Below are 20,210 nucleotides of genomic sequence, written 5' to 3'. Positions count from 1 at the left end.
TGGACCATTTTCAGAACAGGTGTGACATCCCCGTGGCAACGGGGTTTTCATGTGTCCCTGCTGGGCTGATGGTGGTCCACTCTGAAATGTCCAACCAAAGGTGGTCCTCTGTTCTCACGGTGGGGGAAGGGTGGAGAATGGCTAAAACCAATCGGACCTGGCAGCATGGAGGTGAGGGGCCTCACCTGCACACACGAGGCAGGTGTTTGGCTCTGTGCTGGGGGCCGAGGTGGGCAGGCTTGACCTGTGGGCGGGTGTCGTGTGTCCAGATCGCCACCCAGATCGCCGTGCTGATAGCGAAGGTGGCTCGGCTGGACTGTCCCCGCCAGTGGCCCGAGCTCATCCCGGTCCTGCTGGAGTCTGTGAAGGTGCAGGACGTCCTGCAGCAACACCGCGCCCTGCTCACCTTCTACCACGTCACCAAGACACTGGCGTCCAAGCGGCTCGCTGCTGACCGCCGGCTTTTCCAGGACGTGAGTACAACCAACAAGCACACACACACACGACACACACACATACCACACACACACATACCACACACACACACATACCACACACACACTACACACACACACTACACACACATACTACACACACACACACACTACACACACACGACACATACCACACACACACTACACACACACATACCACACACACACTACACACACCACACACACACACAAGCATTTGCTGTCTCTCAGATGTTGATTACTGTATTATTGTGTTTATCTTTGTGTATTTTCACCCCTGCTTTGCTGTCTGTCCTTCCTCTTCTTCTTTTCCATCACGGTCATTACACTAGTGTCCTCAAACACAGTGTCCCTATTGCTCTACCAGTGCCTGACTCTAGGGGGCACTGTGTGGCTTTGGTGCTGTGGTCCCTGGCCTGGTTGCGTGCGCTGACACTTATGGAGAGTGTCTGCGTTGGCTGTGTTGGCTGCCTCTGCCTGCAGTGACCCAAAACACAGGACATTTCCTTCATTTGAGACTCGGGCCCAGGCACACAGGTCACTTCCTGTTGCTCCGTGCATACTAAGGATTTAATTGGTTCTTATCTTACTGAACTCCAAAGATTGTTGCAGTGGACACCTGTTGTTGAAAACGAAGTCTTTACTGAGGGAGATGGTTTGCAGCTCACATGGAGTCCATTTTCAGTCTGCCACCCCAGTCCTCTCCCCAACCAGGAGGCAGTGTCTAAGAGTGGGGTGGGTGTTGTCAGAGAAACCAATAACCAATCAGATCTAGGAGCAGGAAGGTGGTGGTGGTGTTGGGGGAGTGGTCAGCAACCAATCACATGTCCGAGAGCGAGCTGAAGGCGGTTTTGGGGGAGGAGTTGGCAACCAATCACAGATGCCGTGTCTCTATTTCCAGCCGTTTATTTAATCTGGTCTGCAGATATTTGCATAAAAATCACATTTGGAGACAAGTTTGTTTTTGTTACTTCGCGTGTCCTCAGCCACAGAATAAGTTCCTCACAGTGGGTTCTTTGTTTGCTCTTGTCTCTGCGTCTCTCCTGAGGGCCTGGAGGAAACGCTCCCCTGCAGGGTTGCGCTGTGATTAGAGACTGTAGCTCTAGTCTGACGTCTGAGAGGTGAAGGACACTTCAGAATTCCCTCTTAAGATCCAGCCCATCATGATGCTCAATGAACAGAGAAATTGGATATGCTAATGACACTCAGTGAACTCGGGGTGGTTCTGCTGCTTTGGGTGATGGTAGTGGATGATGTTGACAGCCCTGGATGGTAGTCGTAGACCTGCAAGGACGTGTCTGCCATAACTGAAACCAAAATTCCAGACAATTTTCTGGGCTACAAAACAAGTGTGTTTTTCTTGTGATTTTTTTTTCTTTCTTTTTTGTCTGTGGATGAAGCTACAGAGCTGATATTAGAAGGAGAAGTCTTTACTCATTCTGCTGTAGGAACAGATATGCACACACACATATATATGTATATACACGCGCACACACACACACACACACACACACACACACACACACACACACACACACACACATATACACATACACACAAATATACACACATGTTCAGGATGATCACTACTGTGAGAGCGTGTTTAGAAGTGTGTTCAGTGTCGTGTTCAGGTTGATCACTACAATGAGTGCATGTTTAGAAGTGTGTTCAGTGTTATGTTTAGGCTGATCACTACTGTGACCATCACTGAGACCAGCTGATATACATCACAGCATCGGTGATACTGGAGAGTCTTGGCTACATGATGGACATCAAGGAGCAGCTCTCTCCTTGGAGAAGATGGTTGGAGGTCTAGAGGTTCAGTCAGCTCACCAAAGCTGTGGACCGTACAGTATTAGAAAAGCAAATTGGTGAGCGGGGATCACACAACACCAGAGCCCAGTGGCTACTGAACCTGAGAACTGACCATCACCACCTCCCTGAACAAGACCCAGTAACCACCACCCCAGACCCTGATCTGGTCCACACCTACTGGCTGAAGAAGATAACTGCATTCCACGAGTGTTTGGCAGCACATATGAACTAGCTGCCAACAGATGGAACACCCTGATTGGCTAACTGGATGCCAGACAGCCCTGATTGGGACTGAAGGGGTTTTTCCCATCCAACCACCGGCCGATAACCTGATAACCAGATAATCTGATGACCTGATAATCTGATAACCTGCCTCTGCACAACATGGAGTCTCCTGTCGGTCATTCCTGCTGCTCTGACGAGTAGCACGTGGCTCAGAACGGCATGGCATGATATGTTTAAAGCTTGTTTTCCTTTTAACATATTTTTGAGCAAGTTTCATATTTAAATTCCAGGTTATGTGTTTTGAATGTAAAAGTTGGATGGAGTACCCTAATTAAAGATCATTAAAGTGCGGTTTAGAGAGGTGGGTCTCCAGCTGACGTCTGTGGGCTGCACTGAGGACGCAGCCCACTCACTGGGTCATCTAGGACCTGGTCTTGGAGTGACGGATCAAACCAAGCACTACTTCTACATGAGTCGTGAAGCTGTGTGTGTGTGTGTGTGTGTGTATGTGTGTGTGTGTGTGTGTGTGTGCGTGTGTGTGTGTGTGTGTGTGTGTGTGTGTGTGTGTGTAATAGAGTTGTGGTGTGTATGGTTGTACAGTGTGGTCCATTTTTGGCTTTGTGTGCAGATAACTGGTTTTCAAATTGAATGCAGGAGCTCCAGCAAGCTGATGAAGGGTGTGCAGCAGTAGGGAATTATGGGAAAACCTGAGGAGATTGAGTTCATGTCAGACTGACACTTTTTGGATCTGCTGCAGAGGCCTAAAGGCATGCAGAGCCCTGGCAGGGGTGGTCCGATGGGCTCCTCCCCGTGATGAGGGCCGGAGCAGGAACCATCCCTGGAGAAAACCCCTCCAGCTGCTGTACAGGAGAAACCTGCATGAGTGCGTCAGGCATACAGCATGTGCAGTGGACAAAAACTGGTTGAACAAAACAACTGTCAGGGAAGAGAAACCCAACAAGCACCACTAGCACGGAGACGTGTGGGGCTCCATGTGCTTGTGTTAGATGTGGAACCCGGTGGTAGCACTAAACTCCTCAGTTTTGAGAGGCAGGAGAAAAAAGTCAGATCAAGGGTCAGATCAAGGGTCAGATCAAGGGTCAGATCAAGGGTCAGATCAAAGGTCAGATCAAGGGTCAGATCAAGGGGTGAGCAAGTGAGGAGAGTGGAGGAGCAGCAGTCTCTCACAGCCAGAGAGAAGATGGTGATGCAGCATCTGGTGAGATGGTGTAAGTGTGTGTGTGGTGAGGTCGATGAGGTCAGGAAGTGTGAACGATTTAGAGGGTTCAGGAAGTGTGAACGATTCAGATGCTGCCTGCCGTGATGCCCTCTGCTGGGGGCGTGGCCGTGATGCCCTCTGCTGGGGGCGTGGCCGTGATGCCCTCTGCTGGGGGCGTGGCGCTGATGTTTTGCTGATGTTTGATGTTTGAGTGAGTTTCTTTTGGAAGAAACTCTGGTGGATGTCGAAGGTCAAGCAAAATTGCCCTGGTCACCTGGCTGACATTAGAAGTGTGTGCTTTAGTCAGGAAGGGTGCCATAACGTAACGGAATTCAAGGGACAAAATTGTGAATGTGTGAGACAGCCGGGCACCTGTCCTGCGGGTGTGAGACATCCTTTGAATGAGACAGGTGGGCACCTATCCTGCTGGTGTACTGTGAAGAGGAGAGAGTTCTGATCGGTGTACTGTGAAGAGGACACAGATCTGCTGACCAAGGCCCTGCTGTGGGCCAGGCCTCCGACACAGACGGGCAGACCGAGCTGAAGTCAGCGGCAAACCTTCCAACAGTGCGACCTGCCACCAGAGTCTGAGATTCAGCCGATAGTGGACGATGAGTGAGATCAGTGGGATTACAGCCTCTTTGTGAGGGAGCCTCGTCCGTCTGAAAGAGATGCAGACAGAGATCACAGAGACACATGCTGGGATATTAAAGCTGTAGTCAAAATGAAATGGGAGCTACAAAATAGGTGCTTAGCTGAGAAAGAAAAAGTCTAGTCAGTGTTGGTGATATTCGTGTGTGTGTATACTGTTTTGTGTTTTGCGTTTATTGGTATGTGTGTTCTGTGTGTGAAGTCTCTCTGGGTTGTGCGTGCTTCCGGCTCTGGTGCTGTTGCATGCTGTGCATAAGCCACACCCACACCACCAAAAACCACACCCACACCACCAAAAACCACACCCACACCACTAAACATGCACTTGGTCTGAATTATTTTAGCATGGATTGCTACTAACGGAAAATGAGCTCGGCCATTTTAAAGGTTGTTTGACCCTAGGTGACAGATATATTTATCAGTGTGCTGCTCTGTGGGTGTTTCCAGCAGGCCCATCTACTTGCCCAACCTAGTAAAGTTTCCTCTCAAAAAACCTTTTTGGATTTGATTACTACATTAAATCGTGTAATGACAACAATACAGGTTAAAGAGGTTTGAAGCTGTTAAACTCTGTTAAACTCTGTTATGGAGTTCTGATGCTTTTCTTCTGCCCGTTGTTACTCGTATGAGTTTGTGTGCAGTGAGGAGCCCTTAACAACACCTGACGACAGTACTGGTTTAATATTACCTCATAGTGTAGCAACTTGTAGTTCACCTGTGGTCTTGGGCAACTGGAGCTGTAGGTTCTCCACCACCTCTGAGCTCTGGAGCTGTAGGTTCTCCACCACCTCTGAGCTCTGGAGCTGTAGGTCCTCCACCACCTCTGAGCTCTGGAGCTGTAGGTCCTCCACCACCTCTGAGCTCTGGAGCTGTAGGTCCTCCACCACCTCTGAGATCTGGAGATGTAGGTTCTCCATCACTTCTGAACTCTGGAGCTGTGTGTTGTGCACCTGTCACAGACACTTTGTGAGTGTTCTGAGACTCTTACCATTAATCAAAGAGAGCCTGTGTTAGGCGGGACAGCCACACCCTTCCGTCTGTTCACATGTAGCTCAGTGGAGACGTAGCTCTCCTCGCCTCAGGCTGTTAGCAACACAACACGGATTGACTGAATTTTCTGAATTTTTAGGGGATCAAACAGAAAGCTTCCATCAATTAGCTTGATTCTGATTATTTCCTCATCAGTTCAGCAGCCGTAGTTTGGCTGCTCTGTATGTGAGTGAGTGAGTTCCTGTGTGGTTCCTGAAGCTTTGACTTGCTGCATGCTGTTCAAACTGTTTTGTAGTGCCAGCAGACACGAGCGTGGCACCACTCGTTTCCTCATTAATTTCAGCCTCAGTCATGTTCATCATGGCCGTCTGTGCTCTCGGTTATTATGTCTGTGGAATGCAGTGTTGCATATGATGCGTGACACTGCGTGTGTGTTTATATTCTCATCAAAATTACACTTATGCCTCAGCATGTCTATACACTTCCATCAGTCCCCACAATGCTAGTATTACACTTCTGCCTCTGTAAACACCTGGATCAGTTCCCAAACCCTGTAGGGGGCAGGAGTGAGATCATAGGTGATCCTGTAGGGGGCAGGAGTGAGATCAGAGTTGATCCTGTAGGGGGCAGGAGTGAGATCAGAGGTGATCCTGTAGGGGGCAGGAGTGAGATCAGAGTTGATCCTGTAGGGGGCAGGAGTGAGATCATAGGTGATCCTGTAGGGGGCAGGAGTGAGATCATAGGTGACCCTGTAGGGGGCAGGAGTGAGATCAGAGGTGACCCTGTAGGGGGCAGGAGTGAGATCAGAGGTGATCCTGTAGGGGGCAGGAGTGAGATCAGAGGTGACCCTGTAGGGGGCAGGAGTGAGATCAGAGGTGATCCTGTAGGGGGCAGGAGTGAGATCAGAGGTGATCCTGTAGGGGGCAGGAGTGAGATCAGAGGTGATACTGTAGGGGGCAGGAGTGAGATCAGAGGTGACCCTGTAGGGGGCAGGAGTGAGATCAGAGGTGACCCTGTAGGGGGCAGGAGTGAGATCAGAGGTGATCCTGTAGGGGGCAGGAGTGAGATCATAGGTGACCCTGTAGGGGGCAGGAGTGAGATCAGAGGTGACCCTGTAGGGGGCAGGAGTGAGATCAGAGGTGACCCTGTAGGGGGCAGGAGTGATATCAGAGGTGATCCTGGAGGGAGCAGGAGTGAGATCAGAGGTGATCCTGGAGGGAGCAGGAGTGAGATCAGAGTTGATCCTGGAGGGAGCAGGAGTGAGATCAGAGGTGATCCTGTAGGGTGCAGGACTGAGATCAGAGGTGATCCTGTAGGGGGCAGGAGTGAGATCAGAGGTGATCCTGTAGGGGGCAGGAGTGAGATCAGAGGTGACCCTGTAGGGGGCAGGAGTGAGATCAGAGTTGATCCTGTAGGGGGCAGGAGTGAGATCAGAGGTGATCCTGTAGGGGGCAGGAGTGAGATCAGAGGTGATCCTGTAGGGGGCAGGAGTGAGATCAGAGGTGATCCTGTAGGGGGCAGGAGTGAGATCAGAGGTGATCCTGTAGGGGGCAGGACTGAGATCATAGGTGATCCTGTAGGGGGCAGGAGTGAGATCATAGGTGATCCTGTAGGGGGCAGGAGTGAGATCAGAGGTGATCCTGTAGGGGGCAGGACTGAGATCATAGGTGATCCTGTAGGGGGCAGGAGTGAGATCATAGGTGACCCTGTAGGGGGCAGGAGTGAGATCAGAGGTGACCCTGTAGGGGGCAGGAGTGAGATCATAGGTGATCCTGTAGGGGGCAGGAGTGAGATCATAGGTGATCCTGTAGGGGGCAGGAGTGAGATCATAGGTGATCCTGTAGGGGGCAGGAGTGAGATCATAGGTGATCCTGTAGGGGGCAGGAGTGAGATCAGAGGTGACCCTGTAGGGGGCAGGAGTGAGATCAGAGGTGATCCTGGAGGGAGCAGGAGTGAGATCAGAGGTGATCCTGTAGGGGGCAGGAGTGAGATCAGAGGTGACCCTGTAGGGGCAGGAGTGAGATCAGAGTTGATCCTGTAGGGAGCAGGAGTGAGATCAGAGGTGACCCTGTAGGGGGCAGGAGTGAGATCAGAGGTGACCCTGTAGGGGGCAGGAGTGAGATCAGAGGTGACCCTGTAGGGGGCAGGAGTGAGATCAGAGGTGATCCTGTAGGGGGCAGGAGTGAGATCATAGGTGATCCTGGAGGGAGCAGGAGTGAGATCAGAGTTGATCCTGGAGGGAGCAGGAGTGAGATCAGAGTTGATCCTGGAGGGAGCAGGAGTGAGATCAGAGGTGATCCTGTAGGGTGCAGGACTGAGATCAGAGGTGACCCTGTAGGGGGCAGGAGTGAGATCAGAGGTGACCCTGTAGGGGGCAGGAGTGAGATCAGAGGTGACCCTGTAGGGGGCAGAAGTGAGATCAGAGGTGACCCTGTAGGGGGCAGGAGTGAGATCAGAGGTGACCCTGTAGGGGGCAGGAGTGAGAACAGAGGTGACCCTGTAGGGGGCAGGAGTGAGATCAGACGTGACCCTGTAGGGGCAGGAGTGAGATCAGAGGTGACCCTGTAGGGGGCAGGAGTGAGATCAGAGGTGATCCTGTAGGGGGCAGGAGTGAGATCAGAGGTGACCCTGTAGGGGGCAGGAGTGAGATCAGAGGTGACCCTGTAGGGGGCAGGAGTGAGATCAGAGGTGATCCTGTAGGGGGCAGGAGTGAGATCATAGGTGATCCTGTAGGGGGCAGGAGTGAGATCAGAGGTGATCCTGTAGGGTGCAGGAGTGAGATCAGAGGTGACCCTGTAGGGGGCAGGAGTGAGATCAGAGGTGATCCTGTAGGGGGCAGGAGTGAGATCAGAGGTGATCCTGTAGGGGGCACTCTCAGGAAGGACACTGGATGTGATCTGTTCTCCATGACTGTAACTCTCACCACTGTGAGAGCACTGACCAAAGCACTCGACAGCAACATTCCCCTGATACCCGCATTCTAGAGCAGCAGTCCATAGAGCAGACCACCTAGAACAGATCACCTAGAGCGGATCACCTAGAGCGAATCACCTAGAGCGGATCACCTAGAACAGACCACCTAGAGCAGTTCACCTCGAGAACAAGACGGCCTGCTCCAGCAGCCTGTGCCCTGATCAGAGCCTCCCATAACGTATTAACCTTTGGAAGAGAATAATCTTTCTCATTATCTTAATTGTTACATACCCAGTGGACACATTTCAGTTGTCCTGTTAAAGCTTCTCTTGCTGAAGGGAAATATGAACTCTTCATGTGAAGGTGTTGATTTGGCACTGTGGTTCTGTTCGTCCTGTAGTTGGGCAGTCGGGCTTAATAAGTGTTTATCTGAACGATTTAAGTGTCAAAAGATTAAATGCGTTTAGCCGAATGTCCACAAGAGTACAGGTAAACCTTTCTCTTGATAAATATCTCATTAGTGCATTAGTGTAGTGTTCTGGCCTGTCACAGGGATCTGGGATCCAGAGTGGGAGATCCGCTGTATTGAGAAAGTTCCCAGCATTGTTTCTAAATGTGAAAAGATTAACAAACTGGAGGTGGGTGTTTGCACAGTGTGTCATACTCCATATAATGTGTTCCCCCTTTGCAGAAGCTGATGTTAAATGAGTTCCCACTTCATTCCACAGGCTGTCAGACAGAAGCACCGGGGTGCTGGCGGGCCGTGTCAGGCCCGGGGGATTACACGTTCACTCTCCGGAGAGCATGGTTGTCTTTTTTCGGTCAGGCAGTCAGGTTTAATGGAGGCGTGATGAATGCCTTCATGATGGATGCTAATGTGACTTCGGTGGGCGATGTGTAACGTGTCTTAGTTTAAGATATTCACAGGTCTGCTGCGTGTCTGTTTCCTCCTGGGAGGGGGCGGACTCCTCCACAGACGTCTCCTGGGGGGAGGAGGGATCCACTGTCCCTGCTGGGGGGGCGTGGTGGGATCAGAGAGGAGAACGTGCCTGATATTACTGTTCCCACTGTGTGACTGTACCTCCTGGAGATGCTTAATAAGAATAGTAATATTTAAGTAACATAAATGGTTTTTAATGTAGACATTGGAGAGTGTGTTCCATTCATATTGCTGCATTTATATTGATATATATTATATTAATGATATTATTAATTTATTATTTTGAATATCACCTTTATGTGATTAAAGTAAATGTGTAATTCACCCGTCCTCCTAATCTTTCTCTTATTAATCTATGATTTATTATCATTATTAACAATAAGTCATGATATGGCCATCGCTATAGCAACTCCACAGTGTGGTACTGCCAGCACTATAGTAACCCCACAAAATATACTGCCATCACCATAGTGATCCCATGTTTTGATGCTGCCATCGCCATAGCGATCTTATAGCTTGGTCTTAGTAGGACTATAGTAAACCGTCAACATGATGCCACCGTCACTACAGTAACCTGAGGTCAATGATGCGACCATCGCCATAGCAACAACACAGCTTGAATGGGCAGCTGCCCAACAGCACGGGTTCTGAATCTGTTGGTTCTCACGTTCTGGGCCTCTGACGTTCTGGTGTTGGTTTGTGTTTCAGTTGGCGTCCAGTATCTATGGGTTTGCCTGTTCGCTCTGGAACCACCACACAGACTCCTTCCTACAGCAGATCCACACAGGAGACCAGCTGTCCACACTCAGCTCCCTGGAGCGCACGCTGCTGTCTCTGAAGGGTACACACACACACACACACACACACACACACACACACACACACACACACACACACACACACACACACACACACACACACATACACTCATATACACACACACTCAAACTTACACACACTATACTTGCACACACTATACTCGCACACACCCACGCTATACTCACACACAGCCTATACTCGCGCACACATACACACACACACACACACACACACACACACACACACTATACTAACACACCCGTGCTACACACACACACACACACACACACACTATACTATCATACACACAATACTCACACACAAACACACACATGCACATACTTTATGGACAGATATTAACTAACACCTATACACACACACACACCTATACTCACAAGTCTTGCTCATGCATGCGCATATACACACGCACACACACACGCCCACACACATCCATACATTCTCTCTCAGGCCACATTTTAACTTGTATAAACATGCTTATATAATGCTTATGCTTATACATATAACATATGCATATATAAACATGCTTATATAAACATGTATAAACATAGGCTTATATAAACATGCTTATATAAACATGTATAAACATAGGCTTATCTAAACATGTATAAACATAGGCTTATATAAACGTGCTTATATAAACATGTTTGCTCTGGATAGCATGTCTGAGTTCAGCTCAGTATGTGAGGTTGAGTGTGGACATGAGACGTAACACCTGTCCTGTGTCCCCCAGTGCTGCGCAAGCTGACCGTACACGGCTTTGGAGAACCACAGGAGAACATGGAGGTGATGGTACGTGTGAGGTTCCTGAACACAGCTGTTCAGATGGCGTGCTTTACAGGCACAACATCCAGTCACACAACAGCCAATCACAAAGCACTCAGCCACACAGCACCCAATCACACAACAGCCAATCACACAGCAACCAGTCACACGAGACCCAAATGACAGCACCAAGTCACGCCGCACGCCGTCACACAGCAGCCAATCACAGGACAGCAGCTCCAACCCCACTGCCCTCAGCTGTATTAGCCAGGCTGTATATGGGGTATGAAGCCTCTCACACGGCCTTTCAAAGCCTCCCGCAGACGTGATGGAACAGCAGAAGCTCAGATAACGCAGCACAGCTCAGAGGGATGGAGACCACTTGCCTTATCAGCTCCAACACACATGCTGTTCACCTGCTAGGACAAACCCCAGCCGTTTTCATTCTCCAACGTTTGGCATGGATGTTAAGCTAAGGAAGAGGTTGATTTATTACAAGTTTACACTGGAGAGGAGGCTGGGGGATATATCCCAGAATACACTGGAGCATGTTTATGTCGAGTGTGGCCAGGGAGAGTCTCTTAGCATAAAGAAGAAAAAGCTGTCTGAACTTGTACATCTTGCTGAAGAGCTTCAGAATGCTGAACAGGGGTTTGGTTCCCGAGTTCATTTAATGAATATCTTAAGTGTTTGAGGTCTTCAGGACCACTTTATAACACCCAGATATTGCAGCGAGTTAACAAACGAAATCACTTCACAGAAGAAAATGCAGAACGAACCAGAGATTAGCAGCACTCAGAACTAGGACTTACTGAGCAAGTGCGGGCATGCGTGTGTGTGTGTGTGTGAGAGAGAGAGAGAGAGAGAGAGAGAGAAGCCTGGTGTGTTTTGCTGCTATGTGTCATGAAGGAAGGACGACCCATACGAGGGCACTTTCTCTCATTAAGATTCATTTGCACAGCTGTAGTGTTGATCAACAGAGAGACGTTAAACTGTACCATGCGTGTAGCTGATGGCCATCTGGATTCAAATCTTTATCCACACTGTCATTTCTCCACATGGGTGGAGCAGGTGAAGGTCCTGTTTCCCTTCTCACAGTCTCTCTCTCTCTCTCTCTCTCTCTCTCTCTCTCTCTCTCTCTCTCTCTCTCTCTCTCTCTCTCTCTCTAGGGTTTTCTCAGTGCAGTCTTTGAGAGATTGAAGCAGTTTCTAGAATGCTGTAAGTATGTTCATCTAAGCGCCTTGTGTGTCCACCCTGTGTGGTAGTTTCGAGTTCTTAAGTGTCCTCAGGACCCTGGCAGGAAATCATCTGTTATTCTGGGATTATCTGCCAAGTCTGTTGTTTTCAGTTCTGTTTACTGTGTGTACGGCAGGAGCTGACACTATACTATTATACTTATATGTTTAGGTGCATGTTCATTTTTCAACGACCAGAAATTGCAGCAATATATTCCAATAGACTCTAGATCCTTTCATCCAGAGCAGGAGCACATTTGCTGAGAAGTCTTCATCTCAAAGCCCATCTTCATCTTCATCTCAAAGTGCTCCCATGGCCCTGACAGAAGTGCTCCACCCCCTCTCAAAACTCCACCCGTGCGCCGCTGTCCTGGCCGCCTGCTCGCCCGGCCGGCCACCGGAGGATGGGGGTGAGACGGGCCCTATCTGTCTGCGTTATCTCAGACAGCGCTCTCTCCGAGCTGGGGCAGGGGTCATCTCTGTCTGGCCCTGTGCTCAATGTGTAGTGAGGCTTAGCCAATAAACAAACTGAATGTGAAAATATGGTAGCACAGGCCAGATAAGGTCCTTCATATAAGCCTGGATTTGGAGATCGATTCATTTCTTCATTTCACTGCAAGCTGGATGCTTAATCTCCTTGAAAGGTCAGCAGGCAATATCTCAGAGTGGAGCGCTCCGTGTTATTGTCTGAGCAGACTCCCGAGGACGGACGTCTGGTGGGGGGGATCTGCGGGGATCTGGCAGCTTCTGCTCAGCACGTGCATGGTTAAGGATGGGAAGAGCAGGTTGCCATTTGCTGAACTGTTGATTGGAATGTAATTTGTCATGGTCAGATGTAGCATAATGTTGATCAGACCTGAGTGGTGTTGAACTGCTGTGTGCCGTGCAGTCTACATTTCATCTGGCCTCTATTGTACTTGCTTACAAACTTCTCCACTTCTCACCCAATAGTGGTCTCATTAAAAGTTTAATTGATGGTACAGATGTCATAAGAAAGCTGGAAAAATTCTAGTTTAATTTCAGACCACTGTTTTCGTTTGATGGTAATGAGCTTGAGATCTGGGGTCTGTGCTGTTATTCGGCAGGCTGTGTGGGTGGTTGGGTACGTGTGTTTGTGTGTGCGATGCGTGTTGAGGTGTGTGTGTGTGTGTGTGTGTGTGTGTGTGTGTGTGTCTGTGTGTGTGTGTGTGTGTGTGTGTGTGTGTGTGTGTGTGTGTGTGTGTGTGTGTGTGTGTGTAGGGTAATGAATTGTTTGGTCCTCAGGCCAGCAGGCATCTGTGACTTCCATCTCTGTTCTGTACACTGTATCTGATGTCATGGATGTCTGTCATTGTATCTGATGTCATGGATGTCTGTACACTGTATCTGATGTCATGGATGTCTGTCATTGCATCTGATGTCATGGATGTCTGTCATTGCATCTGATGTCATGGATGTCTGTCATTGTATCTGATGTCATGGATGTCTGTCATTGTATCTGGTGTCGTGGATGTCTGTCATTGTATCTGGTGTCGTGGATGTCTGTCATTGTATCTGGTGTCGTTGATGTCTGTCATTGTATCTGATGTCGTGGATGTCTGTCACTGTATCTGGTGTCGTGGATGTCTGTCATTGCATCTGGTGCTGTCGTTGTCTCTAAGGTCGGCTCGTTGGACCAGGCACTGTTTGCAGAGAAAAGTTGGAGAAGACCATTATTCTGTACACAAAAGTGGTAAGTCTTTGTGTAAATTAAGTAGAACACGTAAAGCTGATGGCTGTTTCAGCCAATTTCTGAGTACTTTCCAGAAGGTTTTGAATCTTTTTTTTTCTTTCTTTTTTTTTTTTTTTTTTTTTTTTTTTTAGATCAGTGGTCTCTTGAAAGCTTTAGCGTCAGGTTGACCCTCTTAACCATAAAAATCAGGTTGACTCTTTAGTGTCAGACTGTTGAGCGTCAGGTTGATTGTGTTAAATGTCCAGTTGACTCTGCTGAGTCCCAGTTTGACTGTTAAGTGTAAGGTTGACTGTCTTAAACATCTTAAACATCAGGTTGACTTTTTTGAGCATCAGGTTGACTATCATGAGCATCAGGTTGACTCTGTTAAACGTCAGGTTGACTGTCATGAGCGTCAGGTTGACTCTGTTAAATGTCAGGTTGAATATCATGTGCATCAGGTTGACTCGGTTAAACGTCAGGTTGACTGTCATGAGCGTCAGGTTGACTGTCATGAGCGTCAGGTTGACTCTTGAGCATCAGTTTGACTCTGTTAAACGTCAGGTTGACTGTTAAAGCTCAGGTTGACTCTGTTAAAGGTCGGGTTGACTGTCTTGAGTGTCAGGTTGATTGTTTTGAGTGTCAGCTTGACTGTCTTGAGTGTCAGGTTGACTCTGTTAAACGTCAGGCTGACTGTCTTGAGCGTCAGGCTGACTCTGCACTGTGTCTCTGCAGCTGTTGGACTTCCTGGAGCATCACCCTTACCCCTTCATCCCGCTAATCCAGCGCTCTCTGGAGTTCACAGTCACCTATGTCTTCACCGAGGTGGGGGAAGGGCTTGTGTTTGAGCGCTTCATCGTACAGTGCATGAGCCTCATCAAGATGATCGTCAAAAATGAGGCTTACAGACTAGAGAAGAATATCGAAGGTACACGTCACAACAAATGCGTTATGCCATGATAGTAAAATGGCTGTTAATAGACTGGACTATTATTGTTATTATTATTATTATTGTTGTTATTGTTTACATGTGTATAGTGCTTTTCCCAAACCCATGGATGCTTTACAGACAAAAATCACATACACACAGTTAAAATCTTGGACAAATGTTAAAAGGTCCAGTCTTGAGCGTGATGGGTGGTGTGATGTGCAGGATAAGTGTCTTGTGAAGTGATGGTGACTGTATCGTTTGGCCCAGAGAGTAAAGCAGAGATCTTGGAAGCCCACCAGATCAAGAGTGCTTTCTTCACACCGCCCACTCTGACTGAGATCGGGAAGAGGCTCGTCTCCAAGTACTTCCTCCTTACAGAAGAAGAGGTGTCCATGTGGGAGGAAGACCCAGAGAGTTTCGGTACGCTGCTTTAATGTCCGTCGCCCTGAACGTAGGAGGGACTCTGAACCCTGCATATGAATTTGGTGCCTCACAGTCATCTTCTTAAATATCTGGGGGAGGGAGGGCAGTATCAGTTTGACATGCTCCACTGCCAGCAGCACGAAGGTGGGGGGAGTTCTGAGGAGAGACTTGATGCTAATGTAGTTTGGCTGAGGCTGCTTAGTGCATTAGAAGTTGTCAGCAGAGATCAAACTTTTCCTTCATTTGCTTTTTTTTCTGCTTCAAAGAGCCCCTTTAAAGCACTTCCTGCACCTCCTGTCAGTGAAGAAGTGGAAATGTTTGTTCTGACAAACAGACCTTTTTAAGCTCTGATTAATCCTGAGGTTGCCCTGAGGGAAACTCTTAAGTGCATTTAACAGCTCTGCCCTATAGTTTACAGTTCTGCCCTATAGTTTACAGCTCTGCCCTATAGTTTACAGATCTGCGCTATAGTTTATAGATCTGCCCTATAGTTTACAGCTCTGGTTTATACTTTATAGCATATAGTTTACAATTCTGCCCTATAGTTTAAAACTCTGCCCTGTAGTTTACAGCTCTGCCCTATAGTTTATAGGTCTGCACATAACAGCTCTACTCTGCAGTTTACAGCTGTGCTGTATAATTTACAGCTCTGGCCTGTAGTTTACAGCTCTGGCCTGTAGTTTACAGCTCTGTACTGTAGTTTACAGCTCTCTCAGAATACCTTCTCTCTAGTAATGCCTTCAGGTAATGTGGACACTAATTCAAATGTCCTGATTTGGAACTGTGCCTAAATGCGTCACATGCTTCATTTACTCACTGTACGTTTTCATTTCTTGCCTAATTACATATAAAACGTGACTGTGCTCGGTCTGTGGGCCAGTCAAGCTTCGTCTGGGCTGAAGACGTGTTGCTCCACGTGCCAGACTGTCTGCACTGGTACTTAAACACAGAAAATATTCTTTGTGTAGGTGTTTCTCTTTGGAAGGGCTGAGTTATGCTGCCATCTAACCATGTTTGCGTGGCTGTGGACCCCTGTCAGGTTGCACCATAAACAGCAGAATGTCAGGAGACTCTTCAAACCAGAGCGTTCTTCAGCACCAGGAGCTGTCCACAGCCCCGTAATGACCTGGTGCTTTTTTAGTTATGGACATCTACACAGAAAGACTGGGTCTCACTCGGCTCTGTGTAAACAACATGTCTGAGGTGAAATCAATCTGATAGGCAGGTGTATCTGATAGGTAGGTGTATCTGATATGGAGGTGTAACTGATATGGAGGTGTATCTGATAGGCAGGTGTATCTGATATGGAGGTGTATCTGATATGGAGGTGTATCTGATAGGCAGGTGTATCTGATATGGAGGTGTATCTGATATGCAGGTGTATCTGATATGAAGGTGTATCTGATAGGCAGGTTTTTCTGATAGGTAGGTGTATCTGATAGGTGTATCTGATAGGTAGGTGTATCTGATATGGAGGTGTATCTGATATGAAGGTGTATCTGATAGGCAGGTTTTTCTGATAGGTAGGTGTATCTGATAGGCAGGTGTATCTCTCTCCTTATGTCCTGAGGTGGATGAGCTTTTGTAGGGTTCAAATGCATCCCAGAGTGCTGTGCTGTGTGTTTTGGATTGGGGAGATGGAGAGAGACACACAAGCAGTCTTGCAGTAAGAGGTAGCCTGTTCTCAGTGGCAGTGAGAGGAGAGATGTGGGAGAGGTGGAGGAGGAGAGAGATGTGGGAGAGGTGGAGGAGAGGGGAGGTGTGGGAGAGGAGAGTTGTGGAAGATCAGGATCCTCTATCACTGTCCTGTAGGACCTGAACCTTAGTAGCTGGTTATAAAGTGTTTAAAGGACAGGACAGAGCGGGACAGAGTGAGTGTGGAGAGCAGCCGTAGACTAGCTAACTTACTTATGCTTAATGCTAGCTCTGCAGCTATAGGCTAATGCTAACAGTCCAGTTATGGCTAACGTTAGTCATTCAGTGTTTAGCAGTATTTGAAGTCATTACAAATTGTACCAAAATACTTGGTTTCAGTTTTATTGAGTTTTATCGATTGGATATTTTGTAGAGGTGTGCCAAAAAATCGATTCATATATCAAAAATCGATTCTCATTTACTACGATTCAGAATCGATTTTAAATGTCCCAAAATCGATTCTAAGTCGTGGTGAAGTCTCGCGTTACGTAATTACAAAATTACGCGATTTTTAAAATTTTTTAATTTTGTAATTACGTAATGCGAGACTTTACGCAGCATGTTCTGGGACACACTCATGCGCAGAAAAGGTTCAAAACACATGGAGGAAAGAGATATTCAACCTGTCCGGTCTTCATTTAAGGCAAAAATATGGGTTCATTTTGGTTTTTACCGAATGCCGGGGAAGACTGAACTGGACACAATGTAGCTCGTGTGCAAGGCTTGTGTAACGCGGTGAGCACGGGAGCGTTAATATAGAGAAGGGTGAGAAATAATATAGAGAAGGATGGACCCAAGTGCCGGCTCGCAAGAGCAAGACTTTTGACACTCGTCAAATGTATTAGCGAGAGGGAAATGTGCACAGCGACCCAGAACAAACAAACAAAACAACATGGAAGACTCAACGCGCAAGAGAATCGAAAGCAAAACCGTGAGGGCACGGAGTAAATAGAAACAAAAAACCAATGCGGAAAATACAACGCGTGAAAAATAACACTCAACCATAGTGAGACGGGTGGAAGAAACAAAACAACAACAGTAACTAAAAAACAGTGCGGATAAATGCAACGCGAAAACGAAACCAAGGACACCAGCAGAAGTAACTGGCAAAAAACGCTGCAGCAAAATAAAACCCTTCCCAAAAATAAAGGCAAAACTGATGTCATGAAGACATACAGGATTGGGAAAACTTGAGATGGGTCAGGAAGCGACGCATAAGATACTCGAATAAGTAAAGAGAAAGCATAACAGAGAGAGGTGGCGAGACACCATTAAACGATAAGCAATCACAGAGAAAGCAGTAGGGGTGGGCGGATCGATATTTATATCGATAGTATCGATACAAAGGTGAGGATCGGTATCGGATCGATACCACAGCGAAAATATCTATTCTTTTGCTGCAGTTTAGAGGTCTGCGCGGGACTACTTTTTTAATCCCGCTCCCGCCCGCTCCCGCTTGTTTTAATCCCGCTCCTGCCAAAAAATCGCTTGTTTTAATCCCGCTCCCGCCGGCACCTGCTTGTTTTAATCCCGCTCCCGCCCGCACCGGCCAAAAAATCGCTTGTTTTAATCCCGCACCTGCCCGCCACATACACATTTCTGTCGCCCCCGCCCGCAATCCTAATATGAATTGAATTAATTAGATTTAGTACTTGAAATTTTCTTCTTATGTATTTATTAAAACAGCAATATAGTGATGGATCGCGCTGTCCCATTTCTTACCACAGTCCAAACACATGCCGTCAGGTGACGTACACCAACACTTGAAGTCTGATATCAATCACAACAAGCCGATTTCCCTCTCCATTAATTACAATGGAATATGACTTCCATACATCAGACTTTCCTGTAGTTGGCTTAATTGTGGTGTATTCACCTGTTTTAATTGAATTTTCCACAGCTGAAACTGGTTGACCGTCTACAGCAGGGGTCGGCAACCTATGGCACGCGTGCCACCATTGGCACGAGGCATAATCACTGGCACGCCACACGCTGGACCAGCATCAGCAAAAATATATATATAAGTTAATATAAATTATTATATTAATCGATACCAAAATTCCGAGTATCGCCCACCCCTAGAAAGCAGAGACTGGCTGAGAACATACGGTTACGTCGGTTTAGTCTGGGACTGACTCTGGTGCCCCTAGCGACGACTGGGGGAACTGCATCCGAGCCAGCCCTGACAGCTCGCAAAATGAAGCTCAAGAATTTTGGTAACAACAAAAACCATTTTATTTTACCAAAGCACTTAATTTTTGTTAATTAAATGTGAAAGACACTTAATTTTCTGTATTTGTCGTTCTGTCTTGCAAAGCAGACTGTAGTAGATCATGCAGATTTTATAGACTGAAGCAGACATTTTTATAAATCAAATCGTTTTTTGAATCGAAAATCGTTTTGAATCGAAAATCAATTTTTGAATTGAATTGTGGCCCCCAAAATCGGAATGGAATCGAATCGTGGGATAGTAAACGATTCCCACCCCTAATATTTTGTGTGTTTATTTTGCTTTGTCGCGGAAGCATGTGCACACGTATTGTGTGTGTGACTTATAATATTGTTTGGCCTAATTGAAACCTCAAGGACACAGTGGAGGTGATTACCAGTGAAAATTAGCTGCTAACTGGGCCAGGCGTGGTCCGCCATGTTGGCTCACTGCTTTAGTAGCTGCAACTTCCTGTGAAGTTTGACTTGTTTCTGTTCTCTTCCATCAGCTGTTGAGGAAACTGGAGGGGACTCGTGGAAGTACAGCCTGCGGGTGAGTCCCTACCCTGCCGTCTCTCCTGCCCCCCCAGCACACCTCATGGCTGCTGTCTCCCTTGGGGACGCAGCGGGACACGACGGGATACGGCGGGACGATGATCTGTCTAGCCTTAACTGGGTGTATCACGGTGCAGTTCCCTTCACAGAAGACTCACAGAAGGTGCAGCGTGTCAGCAGTGATGGACATTTGACCTTTCTGAAGTGTTCCCTTCAGATCAGAGCGCTTTGTGCATTCCTTTGATCTGTGGCATTGTGGCCAGTGAATGACATCACCCATCACCCTGCCTACAACCCATAATCCCGCCCCCCACCCAGCACGGTACACCACCCATAACCCCGCCCACCACCCATCACGGTACACCACCCATAACCCCGCCCACCACCCATCACCCCACCCACTATCCATCACCCATCACCCCACCCACATCCATTCATCACCCATCACCCTGCCCACTATCCATCACCCATTACCCCACCCACATACATCCATCACCCATTACCCCACCCACATACATCCATCACCCATTACCCCATCCACATACATCCATCACCCATTACCCCATCCACATACATCCATCACCCATTACCCCGCCCACATACATCCATCACCACGCCCACCACCCATCATTCCACCCCGTAGAC

The 20,210-nt window shown here is 47.9% G+C and overlaps 1 protein-coding gene across 3 annotated transcripts in view; it reads left to right on the top strand.

The window, feature by feature from the left end:
* Positions 1–20,210, top strand: part of ipo11 (importin 11) — a 105,623-nt gene that overhangs the window by 11,827 nt on the left and 73,586 nt on the right. For all 3 annotated transcript variants that reach the window (XM_077003271.1, XM_077003272.1, XM_077003270.1), the window contains 8 exons: positions 270–473; positions 9,935–10,067; positions 10,797–10,855; positions 11,998–12,046; positions 13,704–13,774; positions 14,489–14,681; positions 14,952–15,104; positions 19,520–19,563. In XM_077003271.1, the coding sequence (XP_076859386.1) occupies positions 270–473; positions 9,935–10,067; positions 10,797–10,855; positions 11,998–12,046; positions 13,704–13,774; positions 14,489–14,681; positions 14,952–15,104; positions 19,520–19,563 (906 nt within the window). The remainder of the gene's footprint in view (positions 1–269; positions 474–9,934; positions 10,068–10,796; positions 10,856–11,997; positions 12,047–13,703; positions 13,775–14,488; positions 14,682–14,951; positions 15,105–19,519; positions 19,564–20,210) is intronic.

The sequence above is a fragment of the Brachyhypopomus gauderio genome, chromosome 4 (genome assembly GCF_052324685.1).
Source record: "Brachyhypopomus gauderio isolate BG-103 chromosome 4, BGAUD_0.2, whole genome shotgun sequence".
In the NCBI taxonomy this organism is placed as follows: Eukaryota; Metazoa; Chordata; class Actinopteri; order Gymnotiformes; family Hypopomidae; genus Brachyhypopomus; species Brachyhypopomus gauderio.
The sequence above is the reverse complement of the archived record's forward strand: the minus strand, read 5'-3'. Positions and strand labels throughout refer to the sequence as shown.